We start from the raw sequence: 23,315 nt of genomic DNA on the forward strand, positions 1-23,315 counted from the left end.
GTTTTCTTTGGTCTGTCTCTCAATCCTTTGAAGACACCTAAATATAATTCTTTTGAATTTCTTATCAGAGAGTTCCAATGCTGCTTCTTCCTCAGGGATGTGTTCTGGGTCTGTATCCTGTTCCCATGTTTCTACCACTTTGTCCTGCTTCTTTGTGTGGAGTGTGATGCTCTGATGTTTCTGAGGCATCATGGTGTTGTTTTATTTAGATCTCTGTTAACTGTTTGTGAAGAGAAGTCAAGGGTGATTCAGGCTCTTCTTGGTGATTTTTTATTGTTGGCTCATTGGTGGAGATGGAGGTCGTGGGTCTCGTTCAGTCAGTGAAGTTGCATGAGGTGTGGGTGGAGTTGTGTCTTATGGGGATTGATGTTTTTTCCCACTGAGTTAGACACAAATTACAATTGAATAACCATCAAAAAACTAAAAGCCCATGGACGAAAAATACACCATGTAGTCACACAGGAGCAATAACCAAAAAAGGGAAAAAAGAAGAAAAAACAAGAAAACCTGCAATATTTGGGGATAGGGCACTAAAAAAAAAAAATAGTAGGGAAGGAGAATAATATATGAAGAAAAAAATGGGAAAAATGCAAGAAGGAAAATGAGAAATGGAGTTAATCATGAGAAAAAAAGGGGAAAAGAAAAATAAAAAACCTTAAACTAAAAAAAAAACCTGTCAGCCAGGCACAGGGAAAAGAAAAAATGCTGAAAACTAGGACCTGGTAGGGGAAGAGTAAGAATAATAATGAAAAGGACAAAAGTGTTAGTAATATTAGGTGCTTTAAAACAGACAAATATAAGCAAACTAGTCACCAGAAAAAAGAAAGTGAAAAAGAAAAAAAGAGAAATGAAGAAAATTGGTGGAGGACAGGGCAGGGCACCCAAGCTCCGTCTGAGCACACAGACTGTGGTGGGTTCCTGTAGGCCCAGAAGGTATGTGGGAGTGGGGGATGGCCATACCTCCACCAAGCAGGTGTCAGTATGAGTAACAAGAGGAATGTTGTACCTTTTCAGTCTTGCAGGTCCTGAGTGTCCTTGGGGTTGCCGGAAAGCAGAACGTGTTCTTAAGCCCTAAGAATCTGCAAGAGCGCGGTCTCTTTAAATATCCAAAATAGTCAAGCCGCTTTTTAAACCTTCAAAATGGCGGTGTCCTCCGGACCGGCAAACGTCCACAGTTCAGCCCACCTTTCTCTTCACCTTCTCCGTTTGTTCCCTAGCCACCATGCACAGTCCTCCGTGCAGTCCCTGGCTAACAGGGTGATTTTTAGGTTAATTCTTAGGTCCTACCACCACTCGGGAGTTTCCAAGCTGTCTGTGCCTTCAGGATCGCTCAGGGTCGCTGCCAGACTGCAGCTCTGTATGTCTCCTTTTTTGGTATTTTCACGCAAATTCTTCTGCTAGTTGGGGTTTATTTAGTCCACTTCTGTATCCTTCCCTTCAAGGCTCAGGGGTCCAAGATTATCTTCTGTGTCTGTGTTAATTGGTTTCCCTTTTCTTTGTTGAAGAGGATCTGTGCAGTCTTTCTGCCTAGTCCGCCATCTTGCTGGAACTCTGGTATCTTGTTGGTTTGACTTACATCTCTCTAATGGGTAATGATTGCGAATGTTTCCTCATGGATCTTCTTTTGTGAAATGTCTGTTCAATTCCTCTGCCTGTTTTTTAAGTAGGAGCTCTGGTATCATAGTGCCTAAGGCACTTGAGTGCTAAGCAGAAGGCTGGAGGTTCAAACCCACCAGCCACTTCTCGGAAGGAAGATTGGGCAATCCTACTTCTTTAGTGATACTGCCTTGGAAACCCAAGGAGGGGTCGCTATGAGTTGGGGCCGACTCGACGGCACATAACAACAACAACATTTTTTTATTGGGTTGTTTGTCTTTCATGTTGAGGTGTTGGAATTTTCTATTAATTATCATTATACATTATCATTATAAATTATCTGTTACCAGATAATGTTGTTGCCAAATATTTTCTCCCTACCTGTAGGTTTTCTTTTTATTCTTTTTGTGACATCTTTTGATGCATGTAAAACTTTAATTATTAGAAGATTCCTCTCATCTAGTTTATCTTCTGCTGTTTGTGCATTTTGGGTTATGCTTTATAGTCTATTTATGCCATAAATTTGCCTAAGTTTGCCCATATGTTTTCTTTGATAAACTTTATAGTTTTAGTTTTCACCTTTAAGTCTATGTGGAGGTAGCTTCTGTGTATTGTGTGAGGTATAGATCTTTTTTCATTTTTCTGCAAATTGATATCCAGTTTTGCCAGCACCATTTGTGAAAGAGACTGTCTCTTCCCCATTTAATGGATGTTGGCACTTTGTCAAAGATCAGCTGACCATAGGTTGATGGATTTGTTTCTGGATTATCAATTCTGTTCCACTGGTCTAGGTGTCTGTTGTTGAACCAGTACCAGGCTGTTTTGACTACTGTGGCTGTATAGTAGGGTTTGAAGTCTGGGAATGTGAGACCTTCTACTTTGTTCTTCTTCTTCAGTGGTACTTTGCTTATCTGAGGTCTCTTTCTTTCCATATATAATTAGTGATTGGTTTTTCCATTTCCTTAAAGCATGTTGATGGAATCTAGATTGGAATTGCATTGAATGTGTAGATTACTTTGGGTAGTATGGACATTTTCATAATGTTCAATCTTCCTGTCCATGGGTGTGGTATGTCCTTCTATTTTCTTGAAGTAGTATTTTGTAGTTTTCTTTGTATAAGGTCTTTTGTGTTCCTGGAAAGATTTATTCCCCAGTATTTTATCTTCTTGATAGCTATTATAAATGGTATTGATTTCCTTATTTCCATTTTAGAGACCTGTTTCCTTGTATAGAGGAGTCCAACTGAGTTTTGTATGTTGATCTTGTATCCTGCCACTTTGCTAAATCTTTCAATTAGTTCCAGTAGTTTTCTTGCTGAGTGTCTTGTATTTTCAATGTATAGGATCATAATATCTGCAAATAGGGATAGTTTGACTTCTTCCTTAACCAATTTGCATGCCTTTGATTTCCCTTTCTTCCTTATTGCCCTAGCTAGGACTTCCAATATAATATTGAGCAGAAGTGGTGAGAAGAGAGCATCTTTGTCTGGTTCCTGTTTGCAGGGGGAATAGTTTCAGTCTCTCTTCATTGAGAATAATGTTGGCTGTTGGTTTTGTATATATGGCCTTTATTATGTTGAAGGAAATTCCTTTCTGTTCTTATTTTTTTTGAGAGTTTTTATCAGGAATGGGTGTTGGATTTTGTCAAATGCCTTTTCTGCATTGATTGATTTGATCATGTGGTTCTTTTCCTTTATTTTACTTATGTGATGGACTACATTGATTGTTTTTCTAATGTTGAACCATCCTTGTATACCTGGTGTGAATCCCACTTGGTCATGATGATTTTTTTGTGTATGTTGTTGGAATCTATTGACTAAGATTTTGTTGAAGATTTTTATGTCAGTGTTCATGAGGGATATTGTTCTGTAGTTTTCTGTTTTAGTGATGTCTTTGCCTAGTTTTGGTATCAGGGTTAGGCTTGCTTCATAAAATGAATTTGAGAGGATTCCATCCTTTTCTGTGTTCTGGAATAGTTTGAACAGGGTTAGTGTCAGTTCTTCTCTGAATGTTTGGTAGAATTCTCCAGTGAAGCCATCTGAGCTAGGACTTTTTTTGTTGGTGGTGGTATTTTTTAAATGACCTGTTCAATTTCTTCTTTTGTTATGGGTCTGTTCACGTTTTCTACCTTAGTCTGTGTTAGTTTAGGTAAGTTGTATGTTTCTAGAAATCTGTCCATTTCTTCTAGGTTTTCAAATTTGTTGGAGTACAGTTCTTCATTGTATCCTGATATTATCCTTTTTATTTCTATTGGTTCTGTTGTAACATTACTCATTTCATTTCTTGTGTTATTTGCATCTTCTCTTTTCTTTCTTTTGTTATGTTTGCCAATGGTTTGTTGATTTCATTTATCTTTTCAAAGAACCAACTTCTAGTCTTGTTAATTTTTTTGTATTGTCTTTCTCTTTTCTGTTTCATTTATTTTTGCTAGAATCGTTATCGATTTATTTTTGGTGACTATAGGCTTTTTTTGCTGCTCTTTTTCTAATTGTTGGAGATGTTGGGTTAAGGTATTGATTTTGGCCCTTCTTTTATGATACATACAGTTATTGCTATAAATTGCTCTTTGATCACTGCTTTTCCTGTGTTTCAAAATTTTTGTATGTTGTGCTTTCATTCTTCTTTGTTTCAAGGAATTTTTAAATTTCCTTTCTTTTATTTCTTCTGTTATCCAGTTGTCTTTAAGGAGGGTGTTAGTCAATTTGAAGATGCTTACTCTTTTCTCATTGTTTTGGTTACCTAGTGTTGCTCTCATAGGACTAGATCACAAATGGAATGACTTAACAAACAGGAGTTTATTGTCTTACAATTTTGGAAGCTAGAAATCTGAGTTAAAGTGCCAGGCTCTAGTGGCTGGGTGAATGCCCCTCGACCTTGGGCTTCAGCTCTGCCTCCTGCTCCTGGACCACTGAAGCTTGAGGCTTTTCTTCATTCAGACAGCTGCTGGCTGCTGAGGCTGACAAACCCCAGGTTGACAAGTACAAGGGCCTAGTCCCAAAGTTACCAACCCACACAGCAGGTCACTAATTCAAGTCCTAAGATTGGCAGGGTATGGCAGGCTGCTAACAATGACTTGGCTACATGTAGAGTTCAAGGGTGTCAAAAAGCTGGAGACCTTTCTCAAAGTAGCTTTTTATATACTGGAAGCAGCCCATATCCCTAAAGCAGCTACTCAGCTGCTCCAGTAGATTCCAGAAGCCTAAGGCACTTGACTGCTAACCAGAAGGCTGGCAGTTCAAACCCACCAGCCACTCCTCGGAAGGAAGGTTGGGCAATCTACTTCTGTAGTGATGCCTCTTTGGAAACCCAAGGAGGGGTCACTATGAGTCAGGTCTGTCTCGAGGGCACATAACAACAACAACAACACAATGGGGAGTAACTATATCCAGCTGCTCAGCCACTCAACTTTTTATCATTATAAGTGTCCTTTTATATATCTGGCATTGTTTTTTTGACTAGAAGTCTTACTTTGTTGTTATAGCTTTAGGAGTTTGCTTTTGATTAGTGTTTGCATGGTATATAATTTTCTATGTTCTTATCTGTATCCTTATGGTTTAGATGTTGTCTTAGTTATCCATTGCTTCTACAAAAAGGGTGTACAGCTTCATCTGGCTTCCTCTAACTTCACAAGGGCGAGAGAGAATTACCATTAGCAACATCAGCCTAAGGCTGATTCTGATGAGGCAGATGTCAGATATGCCACCACCCTCCAAGCTTTTTGCCAGTTCTGAAACCAGCCATCCCTCCCACACACTACTTCACTACTGGATTCAGTAATTAGTTGCCATGGCCACACAGAACTCACAGACAATACTTACTATTACAGGCTTTATTAGGGAAGTAATAGGTTGCAATTCAAGATCAGAAACAACTCAGGATACAGTTTTTCAATCAGGACAGCTTTCTCTCAGTGATGCTGCAGGAAGCTTTTCTTTGGCCTTGGCTTCTGCCCTGTTCGTTGGGCCAATGTTAACAAAGGTCTTTTGATAGGTTCACCCCACTTTGCCAGCACGACTCCCTGCTCGTTGGGCCAGTGTTAACAAAAGTCTTTTGATAGGTTCATCCCACTTTGCCAGCATATCTCCTGCCTGATGGCACTCAGCTTTCTTGCTCCATGGGTCAGTAAGCTTCTTCTTTGTCTTGTGGTGTTCTCTTGGTTCTGCTGCCTCTGCTGCCACCATTTCTCTGCCATCTCTGGGCAGGGATCTTGGGTTCAAGGACCCGCTCGACTCTCAGCTCTTCTCTCTTGATGGCACTGAGATCTCCCTTTCCACCTCTAGGAGGGCTCGTTTTAAGCCTAACAAGATGGCAAAACTGACCAATTTCCATTTTAGGGTTTCATACACCTTATTTCCATGGTCCCACCACCACAAGGGTGTCATGTGTGTTATTTACATTTTTAACAAGCTGTCTAGGCCCCATGGTGGGCCGTTGTTGTTGTTATGTGCCATGGAGTCAGCCCTGACTCATAGCAACCCCTCCTTTGGTTTCTGAGGCAGTGATGACTACGGAAGTAGATTGCCCAACCTTCTTCTGAGGAGTGGCCAGTGGCTTTGAACTGCCACCCTTCTGGTTAGCAGTCAAGTGCCTTAGACACTGTGCTACCAGAACTCCCTTGGTGGACCATAAGACCTTATGTTTGCATAGTCCAACTCAGTCATCTGGTAGAAGCCATAAAGACCATGGCTAGGAGAGCATATTAAGTAATTCACTGTACCACAGCTGCTATAACAGACATACCACAAATAGGTGACTTTGAGAAACAAATTTATTTTCTCACAGTTTAGGAGGCTAGAAGTCTGAATTCAGGGTGTCACCTCTTTCTCCCTCTTGGCTCTGGGGGGAAGTCCTTGCCTCTTCAGCTTCTGTTCCTTGACTCCTTGGTGATCTTCCTGTGGTGTAGCATCTGTCATCCTCCATTTCTGCTTCCCATTCTCTGCCTAATCAGCTTGCTTTATATCTCAAAGGTGATTTCCTTAAGAACCACCCTACATTGATATGGCCTTATTAACAGAATAAAACCCTATTCCCAGATGGGATTACATTCACAACTATGTTGTTATTGTTAGGTGCCATCCAGTGGGCTCTGACTCATAGTGACCCTGTGTACAACAGAAAAAAACACTGCTGGGTGCTGTGCTATCCTCACAATCTTTGCTATGCTTGAGCTCATCTTCATAACCACTGTATCAATTCATCTTGTTGAGGGTCTTACCCTTTTTCACTAACCCTGTATTTTACTAAGTGTAACATCCTTCTCCAGGGACTGGCCTTTCTGACAACATGACTAAAGTACGTAAGGCAAAGTCTAGCTGTGTTCTCACTTCTAAGGAGCATTCTAGCTGTACTTCTTCCAAGACAGATTTGTTCGTTCTTCTGGCAGTTCATGTTTTTTTCAGTATTCTTTGCCAGCACCACAGTTTGGATGAATCAGTTCTTCTGCAGTCTTCCTTATTCATTGTCCAGCTTTCACATGCCTATGAGGTGATTGAAAATACCATGGCTTGGATCAGGTGCACCTTAGTCTTCAAAGTGACATCTTTGCTCTTTAACACTTTACTTTAAGGAAGTCTTTTTCAGCAGATTTGCCCAGTACAATATGAAGTCTGATTTCTTGACTACTTCCATGGGAGTTGATTTTGGATGCAAGTAAAATTAAATCCCTGACAACTTTGATCTTTTCTCCATTATTATGATGTTGCTTATTGATCCAGTTATGAAGATTTTTGTTTTCTTTATGTTGAAGTTGTAATCCACACAGAATGGTGAAGTTTTTGATCTTCATCAGTACGTGCTTCAAGTCATCTTCACTTTCACAAGTATAAAAACAAACCAAACTTTGATTTGATTCTTTTTCGTAGTGACCCCCCTTGGGTTTCCAAGGATGTAAATCTTTATGGAAGCAGACTGCTTCATCTTTCTTTCCTGCAGCAGCTGGTGCATTTGAACCACCTAAGTTTTGGTTAGCATCTGAATTCCTTAACCACTGTACCACCAGAGTTCCTCAGTCACTAGTATAAAAAACAAACAAACTCACTGCCGTTGAGTTGGATCTGACTCATAGCAACCCCTCCTTGGGTTTCCAAGACAGTATCACTATGGAAGAAAATTGCCCAATCTCCCTTCCAAGGAGTGGCTGGTGGGTTTGAACCGCCAGCCCTCTGGTTAGCAGTCAGATGCCTTAGGCACTACATCACCAGAGCTCCTAGTCACAAGTACAGTGGTAAGAAATTGTAACACATTTGTTTTTGGACACAATTCAATTCAGTCCATAATAAATGTGTTTCTCTCATATTTTAAAAGCCACTTTGATAACCTTTGTCTTTTAATCCATTTACATTCAGTATAAAACAAACAAACCAAAAAAACCAAACCCACTGCCATCAAGTCGGATCTGACACATAGCGACCCCTCCTTGGGTTTCTGAGGCGGAAAGATTGCCCAATCTTCCTTCTGAGGAGTGGCTGGTGGGTTTGAACTGCCAGCCTTCTGGTTAGCAGTCAGATGCCTTAGGCACTATGTCACCAGAGCTCACACATTCAGTATTATTACTCTGATGTATTTGAGCTCAAGCCTTCTATCTCAGAGGTGGCAATTTTTTTTTTTTTCTCCTGTAAAGGGCCAAAAAGTAAGTATTTTAGAATTCATAAGATTATCTTGTCTCTGTTGCAACTACTCAACTCTGTAGTTTAGCCATAAAAGCAGCCATTGTCAACATGTAAATGAATGAGCATGATAGTGCTCCAGTAAAACTTATTTATAAAAATAAATGACATGCCCATAGGGTTGTAGGTTACTGACTCTTTGTGTTAGACTCGGTTCTCTAGAGAAACAAAACCGGTAAAGCTTATGTAGAGAAAAAAGGAGAAAATTTATCTTAGGAAAATGGCTTACACACTTATAGAAGCTGACAAGTCCAAAGTTCTTGGATCAAACGTCAAGCTGGAGGCTTTTCCCGACTCACACAGCTGCAGGGTCTGTGGAGCTCAAGGTTGGCAGGCAGTATGCTGGCTGTTGGCTCCAACGAATGACGAATCCAAGATCTCCAGGGCGAATGGTGGATTGTTTGTTCATGGACAGTAGGCAGCACAACAAAATCCCGATCCACAGAAGAGTGTCTCTTTTCCCAGGATGTCCATAAATATACTGGAAGCAGGCCATACCCCTAGGGAAACTCCCTTTCAGTGGATTGGCTGCTCAAAACATATACATCTGATCCCATCATTGGAACAACCCACATCACAATTGCTTAAACCACAGAAAATTGTGGTCCAGCCAAGTTGACACACAGCTCCAACTGTCACACTCTTATACTATTTTAATATTTGCTTTCAATTTGTTGTTCCTTTTTGTCTTCTTTGTCCCCTTCTTTTGGCTTATTTTTTAAAAAATTCAGTTTTTTCCCTTCATTGTTTTAGAAGTAATATACTCCTTTACTACTCTTTAAGGAACCCTGGTGATGCCATGGTTAAGTGGTTGGCTGCTAACTGAAGGGCTGTCAGTTTGAATCCACTGACCTCTCCATGAGAAAAAAAATTAACCCTATGGGGCTTAAACCAAAAAAAACCAAAGTCATTGCTGTCAAGTCGATCCTGATTCATAGCGACCCCTCGGGTTTCTGAGGAGGTAATTCTACAGAACTGGTGCCCAGTCTTCTTTCTGGGGGATGGCTGGTGGGTTTGAACTGCCAGCCCTCTAGTTAGCAGTCACAATGCCTTGGGCACTGTGCCCCCAGAGCGCAAAGATTTCTTTTTATTTATACTCTTAGGATTTGTTGGGCTTTCTGGATCAGTGGCTCTATTTTTTTAGAAAAACTATTACTATTTTTTAGGAAAACTATTACTATCACTTCAAATATTGCTTCTGCCCCATACTTTCTCTCTTTACATATATGTTGACTTTCTTTCTCTGTCCTATGTCTCTTTTGTTTTCCATTTGTCTGTCTCTCTGAACCTCATTCTGAGATAGATTGTTCTCACTCGTATTCCACTTTGCTAATTCTCACTGCAGTGTATCAAATCTGCTGCTAAGCCCATCCATTGAGATACTAATTTTCTTTATTGTATTTTTTCAGAGCTAATATTTGCTCAGATTTATGTTGAAGTGTAATCCATAGTAAATGGTGAAGTTTTTGAACTTCATCAGTAAATGCTTCAAGTCATCTTCACTTTTGCAAGTATAAAAACAAACTAAACTCACTGCCGTCGAGTTGATTTTGGTTAAGACCACTGCAGTGGTTAAGGAATTTAGCTGCTAACCAGAGTTTCAAATTTGCTGTTTTCCCACACTCCTTTTAAATGATTCCTAGTTCTCTACAGAAATTCTTGATCTAATCTATTACTTCATTGAACATATTACATAAACTCATAGTTTAAACTTGGTAACCTAGGGTTTTGGAACTCTGTAACTTGTTTCTGCTAGATTTATTCTAATTGTCTTATTTCTTGTGTGCCTAGTTGTTTAATGAATAGGATATCTATAAGGATCTTATAGTAAAGTTTGAAAAAATTTCTTTTGTAGTCCCTGTGAGGGCTTGCTACTTACAAGTTCAAACTTTTCTCCTGGTGTATTGCCTTTTAGAGTGTCAACTCAAGGGGCGTGAACTTTACCATACCTTCTACTTTTGGCAACCTACTCCAAGTGTCTCCTTACTCTTTGAGGCTTTCAAAAGCTCTGCTCCACTTATGTAGCCTCTCAGCTACCTTTTCTAGAGGTCCCCAAGAGAAAAGCTACCTCACATACCTGGCTTAGTTCTCTGGGTATCGTTCTCTTGGGTCTTGGTAAACTGCCTTTTTAACTCTGAAACATTTTAGTCGGCACCCTGTCCCTCTTATTTTGTTTAGTAATACTCAATGAGAAGCTTTTGTCTGACTTACCTAGTTCATTGTTACTGGAAATTGAACCACTTTTTCTTGCTGTTTAAGCTTATCCATTAAGATATTAATAGTTCTTTCTGTATTTTTTTTAAATTATCAAAGTATTAATTTTCTATCATAATGTATTTAAAAAGTACAGAAAAATTTCAAGGAGCAGAAAAAGTCATAATGCCATCAATGAGAGGCAGTTACTGTTAATACTTCATTTTAGTTAGAGAACTCTTTTTTGTGGGAGTCGGGTTAGTAAAGAATTTGGAGACAGCTTAGTTTGGATAGTCTGATTATGAAGTGATTAAGATGTTCAAGTATAGTATGATTGAGGCATTTAGAAATATTCAGCTGATAATTTATTGCAAGAGTACTGTGGAGATATGGATTAAAACATTAGAAGGAGAGAGTTAGCTGAGTCTAGCAAAGTTAAGTGAAAGAGCGGCAGTGGTTGTAGAAAGTTGTTAAAGGTCACACAGACTAAGAAGGGCCAGGAGTAAGTATGGAAAATCTGAGACCAGAACTTAAGTTTTGTAGTATTAAGAAGGCCAGTATTCATTAAGAAGCCTCATATTTTGTATTTGTAGGCTGTATGTCTATGGAATAATTTGTTTTATTTTTATTTCATATTTTATATCTTTGGGTGAAATTTTTAAACCTAAAATTCTATATGCTAAATAGTGGTACTATAACATACAGTTTTCTAGTATGAGATACTTACTTTAGATCTAATCATGAAATAAAGTAAGCCCTGAAATTGAGGGACTGAGATTTGCTGATGATTCATATTTATTTTTATGCAAATGGAAATCATCAATCTCTTGTTCTATTAAATGTGCTTTATAATGACATCAGAATGTTGAGGAATAATAAAACCATGGTAAATACACATAGGATACTGTAAATAAAAGTGACATCACAGTTTACAGAGAAAGAGAATAAAAAAGCAGCGCTCTTTCACTTTCTGTTCAGATAACCATTGATACTAAACAAAAAAGAATAGTGAACTCATTTGAGTTTCTTGGGTGGTATAAATTCTTTTACCTCCATAACAAGCTAGTTCTTTAAAGTGTATGTGTACAAAGGCTACTTAAAGATCAACCAGAAATTCATAAATGCATATCTGCTTGTTTTTCGCATATAACTTAAAATATCTTTTTGCTTTTATGGATTTAATTTTATTTTGATAATTTTTTTTGGGGGGGGTCACTAAATGAGATATTATAATAAGGAACTTTGATTTAACAGAGCCACAATAGAAGAGGCATATTCCAGGTCAATGACAAAACTAGCAAAATCAGCAAGCAATTATTCACAGCTTGGGTGAGTTACTGTCTTCCTTTTTTTCAGTGTTCATTTAGCAAAGCTCTTGAGAATAATAGGTTACCACTGAGGATGTAATAGTTTATAGTTTTAGTAATACTTCCTTGTTGTTGTTATGTGCTGTCTTTAGGTACTTATTTAAAATGTCTCTAAGTATAAATATGCTCTTGATGTTTTAAATGGATAGAAAATGAAATTGAATTTGTTAGGTCAGTTAAATGTAGTCAAAGTGAATGAAACTTATTTTTTTTTCCCTTTTATTAAACTACATTGTCATTTAATAGTGTAATTTTGAGATTCTAAAGATTGTGTTATACATATGCAAAATATTACAGTTTTCTGTAAGTTCATTTAAATTTTGATGAAGTTTTACAATGATCTTTGAAAATACACTTTAAAGTTTCAGTTTAATAAATAAAATTTTATTTAAAATGCCTTAAAACATCTTATTATTTTAGACTATTAAATCTCAAAATTTTCATTAAAGAGATTGTTCTTTGAAAATTGAAATTGATAAGAGTATATTTAAAATGAGATGTGTTCATAGACATAACAACTATGGAAAGAATAATTGTATAATTTGAACCATAACAATCCTGGAAAGAATGCTAGTGTAATCCAATAATCTATAAATTGAAGAAAGGTTAGCTAAGTTCTTGAAGTAATTGAAATTATTTTTAAAGATTTTTGTAGTGATGTATAGTTAAAGATTCCTCTACATCTGGGATTCTGATGAATCTGTGAATTCCCTGAAATTCTATGAAAATTTTTTTTAAGTAATAATGCTTATTTTTATGAAGAGAGTCTGTAACAATGATCAGATTCACAGTTGTTTCTGTGATCGAAAAAAATGGTCAAGAATAACTGTTTTATAGAAAGCCTTCTGTAGTGAAGTTGAATGAGTTTTAAAAAAAGCCTTAATACTTTGTGGTCTGAGCAAAGAGGAATTGCAATGTTGGTGTGTGTTGAGGGTTGTGGCACTGTTCATTATGTAAGTGCTAACAGCTAGGAGGACCTTCTGCTGTCTTTACTGTAGCTGGGAAGGCTGGAGAGCTACACCCCACATACCCTCTCCACCCCCTTTAGAGGAGAGTGGGAAATGGTAGTTGATAGTTATTTTTCTTTTTTAATTACCAGGTGTCCTCCAGTTCCTTACTCACTGTCCCTTTGCCTGTATCACAGCTTTATTCTTCCTTCTTTTTTTCTTCTACCTCTTAACTTTTCTGGCAGTTTCCTATTTCTAGAGACTCCATTTCTTCTTCTTCTTTTTATTGTAATTTGGATGAAAGTTTATAGAGCAAACACATTTTTCATTTAACAGTTCATACATATTTTGTTTCATGACATTGATTGTAACCTCCACAATACAACAGGTATCTTCCCACTTCCTACCTGTGGTTACCTTTTCCTTGTGTCCTTCTTTCCTATGCATTCTTGCCCTCTGAGCTATCTCCATGTACAAATGCTACCCTTTTGATCTCCCATGGTTGATTGTTAGAGACTCTCTATTTTTGACATGCCTCTTTTAAAACATAATTTCTTATTTATTGACCAGAGTAGTAGGGCCAGGAAGTAACTGGAATAAAAAAAACAGGAAAAAAAAAAACAAAAACAACTAAACTCATTGCTATTGAGTCAATTCCCACTCACAGCGACCCTATAGGACAAAGTGGAACTGCCCCGTAGGATTTCCAAGGCTGTACATCTTTACAGAAGCAGACTGCCTCATCTTTCTTCTGCGGAGTGGCTGGTGGGTTTGAACCACTGACCTTTTGGTTGGCAGCCCAATGCTTTAATCACAGCACCACCAGAGCTCCTCAGGATAACAAAAGATAACTTTAACTAAGTGGCCATGGTTTTATTACAAAAATATTTGCCCTGTTCTTGGTTGCCAGGTGTGAGGTAGGAAGAACATGGATTTACTTCATCTGTGTCTTCTGATAACAAAGTTCCATTTTTGTTTTTAGAATGTGTGCTTTTCATAAATAACAGTTAGTGTTTTACTTTTTGTATTAGTGTCATCTCTCTTAAGATAATAAGGATGTAAAATGTTAATATTCTTGTTTACTTATGCATATTTTAGCAGAAATTGAGTTTTGCTTTTCTGTATTCAGTTAATTTAAACATATTTTGGATTTGTTAGTTTTCTTTCTGAGTGCTTATTTTACATTAGTGTATATTACTTGACCAGAAAAGCTATGTACAACAACCTTTGAAAAAATTGATAGTATTTGAAATTCATTAAAGAAACATACTTAAAGAAATCTTACGTTGAACCCTTTCTCAGTATAAAGAATTCATTGATAAAGTAAGAGAACACTTACCTGCTCTGTGAAGTCTAGATAGTCATATATCAGGTTTACTTGAAGTAAAGTACATGTATTTTGGTGCTGTAGTGAGTGGATCCTTTTCAGGTATCTTTTCGTCTTGCAATTTTCCATCCAAGTACTTGACACATTTAGTACTAGTTAGATTTGTAAAGTGTGAGATGAGATCTAATCAGAACAGTCCTATGCTGAGTAATTTGATTATCCACTTTGAACTTCTTTATTATTACACAAAATAATGATTGCCAGTTAGCTTTTCTGTTGGGTAGGAAATGTAGTAATTGGCATAAAGTATGTATTAGGATTAGTAATTACTTTCTCTGCCCTCTTGCCTTAGTGATCATTGTTGCAATTTGTTTTCTATTAGGAATTTTATTGTAGACACCACTTTAAAACAGGTGGTAGTCAAAATATCAGAAGTACCTGAACAAAGCATGGGATAAAATTATCCTTAAATCATTCTCTGCTGAGCAAATTTGTTTAAACTAACCATTGACCTCCCGGGTACTCTCCATGATCTGGTAACATAATGATTCTTGTATGTATTTGAACATATGAAAAATGTGAAATCCTCAATATTGAGAAAAAGAGGTAGGAAAGTATGTCACGTATCCTGTAACCTTTAGTAATAAGAGAAATTAATTTACTCGTATGTCATTGAGGTACACATAGGTATAGTTATGATCCAGGCAAAAGTTTCAGATAACTTCTCTAAAATAATTCTTATGCTATTATTAATGATGAAGACATTTTAAAAAATCACATATATAAATCTGAGTTTTATGTGTTTAAATTCAGAAAAACTTAGTGCCTAAGGCATTTGACTGCTAACCAGAATCTGGGGGTTCAAACCCACCAGCCATTCCTCCAAAGGAAGGTTGGACAATCTACTTCCTTAGTGATAACTGCCTTGGAAACCCAAAGAGGGCTCGCTATGAGTTGGGTTTGACTCAACAGCAAGTTTTAAATGGAATACTAAATTGACTAACGTAAAAGAGTTAAGTTTTATTAATGGATTAATCAATAGTGGGTAGAAAGGCTTCTGACACAAATCTAAATAACCAAATCTACTCAGAAAATAATACAATGTAATTAAATAAGAAGGACCCAGGGCCAGACCTATGATAAGTAGTTAACCAATTTCTGTGTATATGAAGTCCAAAAATATCTTAAATAATTAGTCAGGGACTGAGAAATCAAGGTCAGTCTATCAATCAGTCATTTCATTCGTGATTTATTTTAGCTTGAGTTTTTACCTGATTAAAATTGCTCAATAAAGCATTATTGCTTCCATTGGCTCCATTTAGGAGCCTGAAATTTATTTTAATAAATTGTCTATGTAATTTCTTCCTATAGAACTTTTGCACCAATGTGGGATGTGTTCAAAACATCTACAGAGAAATTAGCAAATTGCCACCTGGATCTTGTTAGAAAATTGCAAGAATTAATAAAGGAAGTTCAGAAGTATGGAGAAGAACAAGTAAAATCTCATAAAAAGGTATCACTTTTTTTCTTGCTAAAGTAGTGATTGGATTATCAGCAATTACTCAGAGTTTTCATTATTTGTGTACAATAGATCCCAAAGTTCCAGAAAACAAATCACAGAAAGTACTATGGCCAATGCCATTAATAGAAGCAAAACATATCTAGACAAGAATTTAATATACTGGGTGAGTTCTTGAGGCACATTTTTGTTGATGAATATTTATAAAAATGGGTCAGGCTGAACCTGGTAATGATTGCGAAATATTTTAATGCTGGCTTCCTCATTAATTACTTTTAATGAATGACTTAGTAAAGCATAACCATTTGTATGTAATGATTTCATTAATGGCCATGGCATATGCAACTGTTTTTCATATGTTTGAATGTCACTTGAATAAAAATTATACAGTATAATAAAGTATGTTTGTTGAAACATGAAAAAAGTAAAGTAGTGATTTGTCATATATTGAGTGCTTTAGAGTACAGTCATTTTGATGAATCATTTTATGCTAAACAGACGAAAGAAGAAGTTGCTGGAACTCTGGAAGCTGTCCAGACTATTCAGAGCATAACTCAGGCCCTCCAGAAATCCAAGGAAAATTACAATGCTAAGTGTGTAGAACAGGAACGTTTGAAAAAGGAAGGAGCTACACAAAGAGAAATAGAAAAGGTAATAAAAATAAAAATAACACCTCTTTCTTTTTTAAAACTTTTTATTATAATCTGGGTGAAAGTTTACAGAGCAAGTTGATTTTCCACTCATCAATTCATACACATTTTGTTTTGTGACATTGGTTGCAGTCCTACAGTGTAATAGCACTCTTCTCACTTCCCCTCTGTGTTTCCGGTTTCCATTCTTTCTTTCCTGTCCCTTCCTGCCTGCTGAGTTTTATCCCTGGGCAAACACTACCTTTTTCATATGGTTGATTGTTCTGATGGGTGTGTACCTTCCTGGCATTATTGCTCACCTTGTAGGCCTGTCCTTTGGCTGAAAGTTGAACCATGGGTGAGTTCTGTTCCAGGTTTGAATGGGTCTAAGGGCTATAGTCTCAGGAGACTTCTGTGGTTTCAAAACACTCTCACATACAAGGCTGCATTTTATCTTCAAACTCTCAAGAATGATCTCATTTTAAAGATGAAGACATAGTGCCTCAGAATATTATGATTTACCTAAGTAACACAGAAGTGAGTTTGTAAAATTTATTGTATATAGTAAAGACATTAGCAAGCACATATAAATAAATGATTTTTTATGTTAATGATTTATTTGCAGAACATTTTTATAGTAAGATAATTGTTGAGGTGCTGCTTGGTATAATATTTAACAATGAGGTGAGCTTTTTTTCAAATAAGACTTTAATATATTAGAAAGGTCTAAGTGTGTGAAGATAAGCTTTAAATGTGGGAAATATATTAACGACTGAGCAATTCTCATGTAGTATCACGGTAATCCACAGCTCTTTCGCTCACTCATTTTTTCAAATGAAAGTTCTTTTTCCCTTTTCAAAACAGTTTAAAACAATCATTGACTTTTTTGATATGATATATCTCATTTAGGAATATGAGCCATAGGGAGTGATAATTTTGAAAATTTGATAAACTATTTGAAAATCTAAGAAAAAAAAGACTCCACACATTATCTCTCTATTATGATTATAACTTTAAAAGTGTAGATTTTACTGTTGTTAGTGGGCATGGAGTCAGATCTGACTCATGGTGTCTCCATGTGTGCACAGTAGAACTGCTGCATTGGGCTTTCAAGACTTAGCCCTTTTGGAGCAGATAGCCAGTCTTGTCTTCTAAGGCTCCTCTGGCTGGATTTGAGTTGCCAAGCTTTCAGTTAGTAGTCAGGCACTGATAATTTGTGCCACCCAGAGACTTCTTGCACCCTTCATTCCAGGCATAGCAATTATAAATAAAATATACAAAGGGAAAACAAAACAAAATAACAGAATCCAGTAAGAAGAGTTTTATCTCTGTGGAACAGAAATGGAACAGAAACCTGAAATGGTGAGTACATGTTGATTGTGCAGTCTTGTTGTACTCACTTTTAAAGTAGGCAGTAGAATTAGGCTTGTATGGTAAATGAATGTTCCCCACTTGATATGAGGGACCAGGACCTTGGCTTACTGCTTGAAGCTATAGATAGAGAAGAAAGACAGCTTTTGGCTTGGCTCACTGTGGGTAAAGAGTTTATTGGAAGTTGAGGACTAGAGACACAAAGGACAGAGACACTATCCTAGTCAGACAAGCTGGGAGTCAGTGCATGTCTACATTGGCTGTATCTCCAGTATTCTTGCACAGAAGTAATTAAAAACAACCTTCATAAGACTGATTCTAGTTTGGGTCCTGGAGAGTTTGCAAGAGATAATCTGAGAACTGCTAGGTGGGAGGATGGATGAGCATAAAGGGTAGAGCATAACACAACAATACATTATATTCTGTGAGGATGTTTAGCAGTACTGATGGAGAGAAAGAAGGGGGAGGGATAAATAAAATATTCTCACATTTGGAATGAACAAACAGCCAAAATTCTAGAGTATATCTAAGAAATCTAGTACCAAGACAACCAATAATTTAACAATTGAAATTAAGAAGAATTGTCTTAGTTACACATGGGTGTCTTTATAACAGAAATTCTTCTTCTCACCATAGAGGGTGGAAGTCCGAATTATGGCTCCAGATCTAGGGGAAGGCATTCTCTCTCACTCTTGACTCTTCTGTTTCCAGGTTCCTTAAAGATCTCTTTGTGGCTTGGCATCTGTCTTCCCCCATGTGTGTTTTCTTTATTTCCTTCTTTGATATTTTGTAAGAGATTGACTCGAGACACAACCTACACTAATCCTGGCTTGTTAACATGAAAAAGGTAACCTATTCCCAAATGAGATTATAACCAGAAGCATAAAAAACCAAAACCAAACTCACTGCCGTGGAGTCGGACCTGACTTATAGCGACCCCTCCTTGGGTTTCCGAGGCAGTCTTACTACGGAAGTAGATTGCCCAACCTTCTTTCCAAGGAGTGGCTGGTGGGTTTGACCCACCAGCTTTCTGATCAGCAGTCAGATGCCTTAGGTACTATGCCACCAGAGCTCCTAACGCGAAGCATAGAGGTTAGGATATACAACGTAAGGTTTTTGGGACAAAATTCAGTCCATAACAGAATTCACTTTGGATGAATTTAAATTTATAGAACAAATGAACAAAAACATTTATGTGTTTTGAGACTTGTCCAAAGAGATAAGTGAACAGAGCACTTGTACTAAAGATGATTAAGAAATTAAAAGCAGCATAATAAAATAAGATCTAGTAGATAGGAAAAATATCTATTTAGAAACTTGGAAGTGAAAAAGTATGGTTATTGAAGTAAAAAAAAAAAATTAGAGAAGAGAAACTTTAGACTTGATACAGTCAAAGAGTGAATTTGGAAGATAATAAGTAGTGAGGGAATTCACCCAGAATATAGAACAGAGAAACAGATGTTACCAGGACCCATGTAATATGAATTTCAGAAGAAAGAAAATTGAGGAAATGGTAGAAAAGTAGTATTTGAAGAGTTAGCAGCTCAGAATTTTCTATAGTTGATGTGTTAGTTCAGTTTGTGTGTCACCTTGGCTGGGCCTGGTTGAGTGGCTGGGCAGCTGGATATAGTATTCCCCTTGATGAGACTGGTAATTAATTCCATGGTGGAATCTACTGTGAGAGGCTGAGTAGCTGCTTTAGGGAATGTGGTCTGCTTCCTTATAGAAGCAGAAGCTTTGGGGAATGATCTTGAGCTTATGGCACTCTTGGACCCTGTGTGTAGCCATGTCGTTGTCCAGCAGCCTGCTATGCTCTGCCGACCTTGGAACTTGAAATGGACTTGAGTTAATGGCCTGCTGTGTGGTTTGGTAACATCGGGCTTATGCCTTTTTACTTGTCAACCTTGGGTTTGTCAGCCTCAGCAGCCAGTAGCTGTCTGATTGAAGAAAAGCCTCTAGCTTCAGTGGGCCAGGAGCTGGAGGCAGAGCTGAAGCCCAAGGCTGAGGGGCTTTCACCCAGCCCCTAGAGCCTGGCACTTTGAACTCGGACTTCTAACCTCCTGAACTATAAGAGAATAAACTTCTGTTTATTAATGCCATTCCACTTGTGGTATATTTCTTGTCAGAGTGGTACTAGGTAACCAGAACAGTTGAAGAAACTAAAATTCTACTTCTAAGTAAGTGTGAAGAGCTCTTTTAATAATCCTCAGATTAAAGGTACATTTTAGTCATTAAGTGGGTTAAATAAAGATAAGTACAGACCTAGACACCAGAGAGGGGGAACTCAGGAAAAGAGAATATTAAAAGCTACCAGGTATCTCTTTTTTCAACTTCACATTTCTGAAATAAGATTGCATCTTCAGTTGATAGTGTCTACAATTAGTGTTGGCCTAGTGACATTTATGGTTTATGCCTATGTTAATTTGGTTGTTATTTCTGGTGGCATGATTGAAAAAATCCTTTGATATTTCAGTTAACATTCAAGAACCGTTTGAGGAAGGAGTAAGAGTTCTGATTGTTATCTGAAAACATTTTATGACACCATCAATGAAGTGTCCAGTGAGTGATCTAGTAAGATCAAGAAAGTGTATGCATTAATGTGTGGAATAATATCTGGAGATAATAGTGGCACACTGTATTAAAAACGTGCTGCATCAGTAATATACTTTATGACACAGAGGGTGATATTATGTGGGAAAAAAACAAATTTCTGTGATTTCTGAATTGGAAAGTAATTCAGAAGGATTAGAATCTGAATCTGAAGACGATTTAGGGTTTTTATCACCATTCATTTCCCTTACTTTTCTTTTTATTCCATACCACAAAGGAGTGATACACAATAAAATTCTACCTCTAAGTAAGGGCAAAGAGCTTTTTTAATAAGTGGAAGATAAAAATTCTAAGGGATAAGAAAGAAAGCATTGTATCAAGGTGTAATTGACAACATTTTTATGTTTGTGTGGTATACAGTATAATGGTGTTTCTTGCAATTAGTGGTATCTTATATTTGATGAAAACATAGTAATGAATATGTATATCAATTTAAGGATAAATACTAAAGCAATAGAAGTATAATCTAAATGTTCTAAATCAGTAAAAAGAAAAGAAGATTAAATTTTTCTTTCAAATTAATCCAAAGGAAGGGAGGGAAGGAGGAAACAAGCAAAGAAAGAGAATAATAAACAAAAACTAAAAATAAATTGAAAAAATAAATATAAGTTTACCAGTAATCATGTTGGTGTTGTTAGCAGCCTTCTAGTTGCCTCCAAATCATGGCAGCCCATGCACAGTGGGCTTCTGCTGTTCGGATTCATATGGGGTTTTCACTGGCTGATTTTTGGAAGTAGATTGCTGGGCCTTTCTTAGTCTGGGCCTTTCTTAGTGTTTCTTAGTCTGGAAGTTCCTCTGAGACCTGTTCAGCATTATAGCGGCAGGTAAACCTCCACTGGTCTACAGGTGGTGGCTGGGTTTGAGGTGAATTGGCCAGAATTAAACCTAGGTCTCCTGCATGGAAGGTGGGAATTCTGCCACAAACCATCACTGCCTTCACCAATAATCATAATACATATAAACGAATTAGACTTCCCCAATATGAGAGTCATTGTCGTGCTGGAAAAATTGCTTATCGGGGGAAACAGCCTAAATGTTGAGCAGTAGCAGAATGGTTCGTATGATGACATTCTACACAGCAGTTCAAATAAATTTACCACTTGGGGTGAAATTATAGATTTGGAATTTAAATATACTGTTATTGTTGTTGTTGTTATGTGCTGTCAACTCATAGTGACCCCTCGGGTTTCAGAGGCAGTATCTCTACGGAAGTAGATTGCCCAGTCTTCGTTCTGAGGAGTGGCTGGTGGGTTTGGACCGCCAGTCTTCTGGTTAGCAGTCAAGTGCCTTAGGCAGTACACTACCAGAGCTCCCTTAAATATACTAGCCAAATAAAAGTTGGAGAGGGAAGAAAGATGAAATCTTGAAGCTCAAATGATAGGTTAATAGGTGTTTATTACATTTCTTTCTTGTATACTTGATTTTCATTATAGAAACCCCCAAAAGAGAATTAAGCTAGGATTAAATGTATTAACATGGATAAATCTAAAAAATATGGCTGGGCAAGAAAAGCACAGTTTCATAAGAATATGGAGAACGTGATAACTTTATATAACCTTTAATTCTGTTTTTTTTTTTTTTAAAGCTGTTTAATAAGTAGAAAGGTATTGTAGATAACTGCCATTTCTGCCTCATGGTGACCTTATGTACAATAGAATAAAATGTTGCCTGGTTTTGTATCATTACCATAGTCACTGGCATGTGCAAGTCTATTGTTGTGGCTATTGTGCCAGTACATCTCAGTGGGGGCTTCCCTTACCCTCACTGTCCCTCCCTTTAACCAAATGTGTTTTCCTCCAGCGATTGATTCCTCTTGATGACGTGTCTAAAGCAAGCAAGTTGGTCAGTGTCCTCTTGTGATCCATAAGGTTTTCATTGGCCAGTTTTCAGGAGTAGATTGTCAGGCTTTTCTTCCTGATAATCTTAGTCTGGAATCTTCACTGAAGCCTGGTGGCATAGCTTCCATCATCATAGCAACACAAAAGCCACCACAGTACAACATACTGATAGACAGTGGAAATAAATATTAGAAGTTTTAAAACATATATGGAGATAGTAAACACTAAATATTGAGAGTTACCTTTTGGGAGAGAGTGAGGGGAGTGGAACTGTGAGGAAAGTAAGGCCTTATTTGTATATGTAATGTTTAATATTTTCCAAAAAATTAATAAGAGGGGAGTAAATGTGGTATAAAATTACTATATTTCAAAATAAAATAAATTACTATACTTTTACAAATGTGAGCCATAGGAGTAATTTTTAGTATATACTGTAACATACATGCAAACAAATCCAAACAATGACTTGGTTATGGTTATATCACTTCATGCAAAAGTTTACCATCCAAAAGTTATTTGAAACTTTCTAGAGGATAAAAGTCCTGCTGGGTTAAACACTACACTTTTTTTTTTTTTTTTCTTTTTTTGTGAATCCAACTGGGCTTAGCATAGTGCCTAATATGTAGTGACTGCTTGACTCAAAATGGGAAGAAACAGCTGCAAACATCCACTAATAATTAATAATGGAATGTACAAAGTAGGAATCTGGGAAAATTGGAAACTGTCAAAAATGAAATGGAATGCCTAGGCGTTAGTGAGCTAAAATTGACTGGTTTTGTTCATTTTGAAAAAGACAACCATATGACCTACTAATGCCAGGGATGACAAATTGAGGAGGAATGGCATAGCATTCATTGTCACAAAAAATGTTTCAAGATTTATCCTGAAGTACAGTCAGTGATAGGATAATATCCATATGCCAAGAAGGAAGAATAGTTAATACTATTATTCAAGTATACTCAAAAACCACCAAAGCCAAAGATAAGGAATTTGAAGATTTTTGCCAACTGCTGCAGTCTGAAATTGACCTAACATGCAATCAAGATGTTTTGATTATCATTGGTGATTAGAATGCAAAAGTTGGGAAAAAGAAGAATCACTGGTAGTTGGAAAATATGGCCTTGGTGATAGAAATGACGCTGGAGATCTCATGATAGAATTTTATTTATTTATTAGGATTTGGGTGAAGATTTACAGAGTAAATTCACTTTTCATACAGCAGTTCACATATACTTTGTCTCATGTCATTGACCA

General features: G+C 37.1%; 1 protein-coding gene across 1 annotated transcript in view; it reads left to right on the top strand.

Moving 5' to 3' along the window:
* Nucleotides 1–23,315, top strand: part of FCHO2 (FCH and mu domain containing endocytic adaptor 2) — a 247,237-nt gene that overhangs the window by 65,575 nt on the left and 158,347 nt on the right. Inside the window, 3 exon segments of the mRNA XM_007943332.2 lie at nt 11,708–11,782; nt 15,466–15,607; nt 16,112–16,264. Of these exon segments, the coding sequence (XP_007941523.2) occupies nt 11,708–11,782; nt 15,466–15,607; nt 16,112–16,264 (370 nt within the window).

This window comes from Orycteropus afer, unplaced genomic scaffold (assembly GCF_000298275.1).
Source record: "Orycteropus afer afer isolate SDZICR_OR568_19922 unplaced genomic scaffold, OryAfe1.0 scaffold00104, whole genome shotgun sequence".
Taxonomy (NCBI): Eukaryota; Metazoa; Chordata; class Mammalia; order Tubulidentata; family Orycteropodidae; genus Orycteropus; species Orycteropus afer.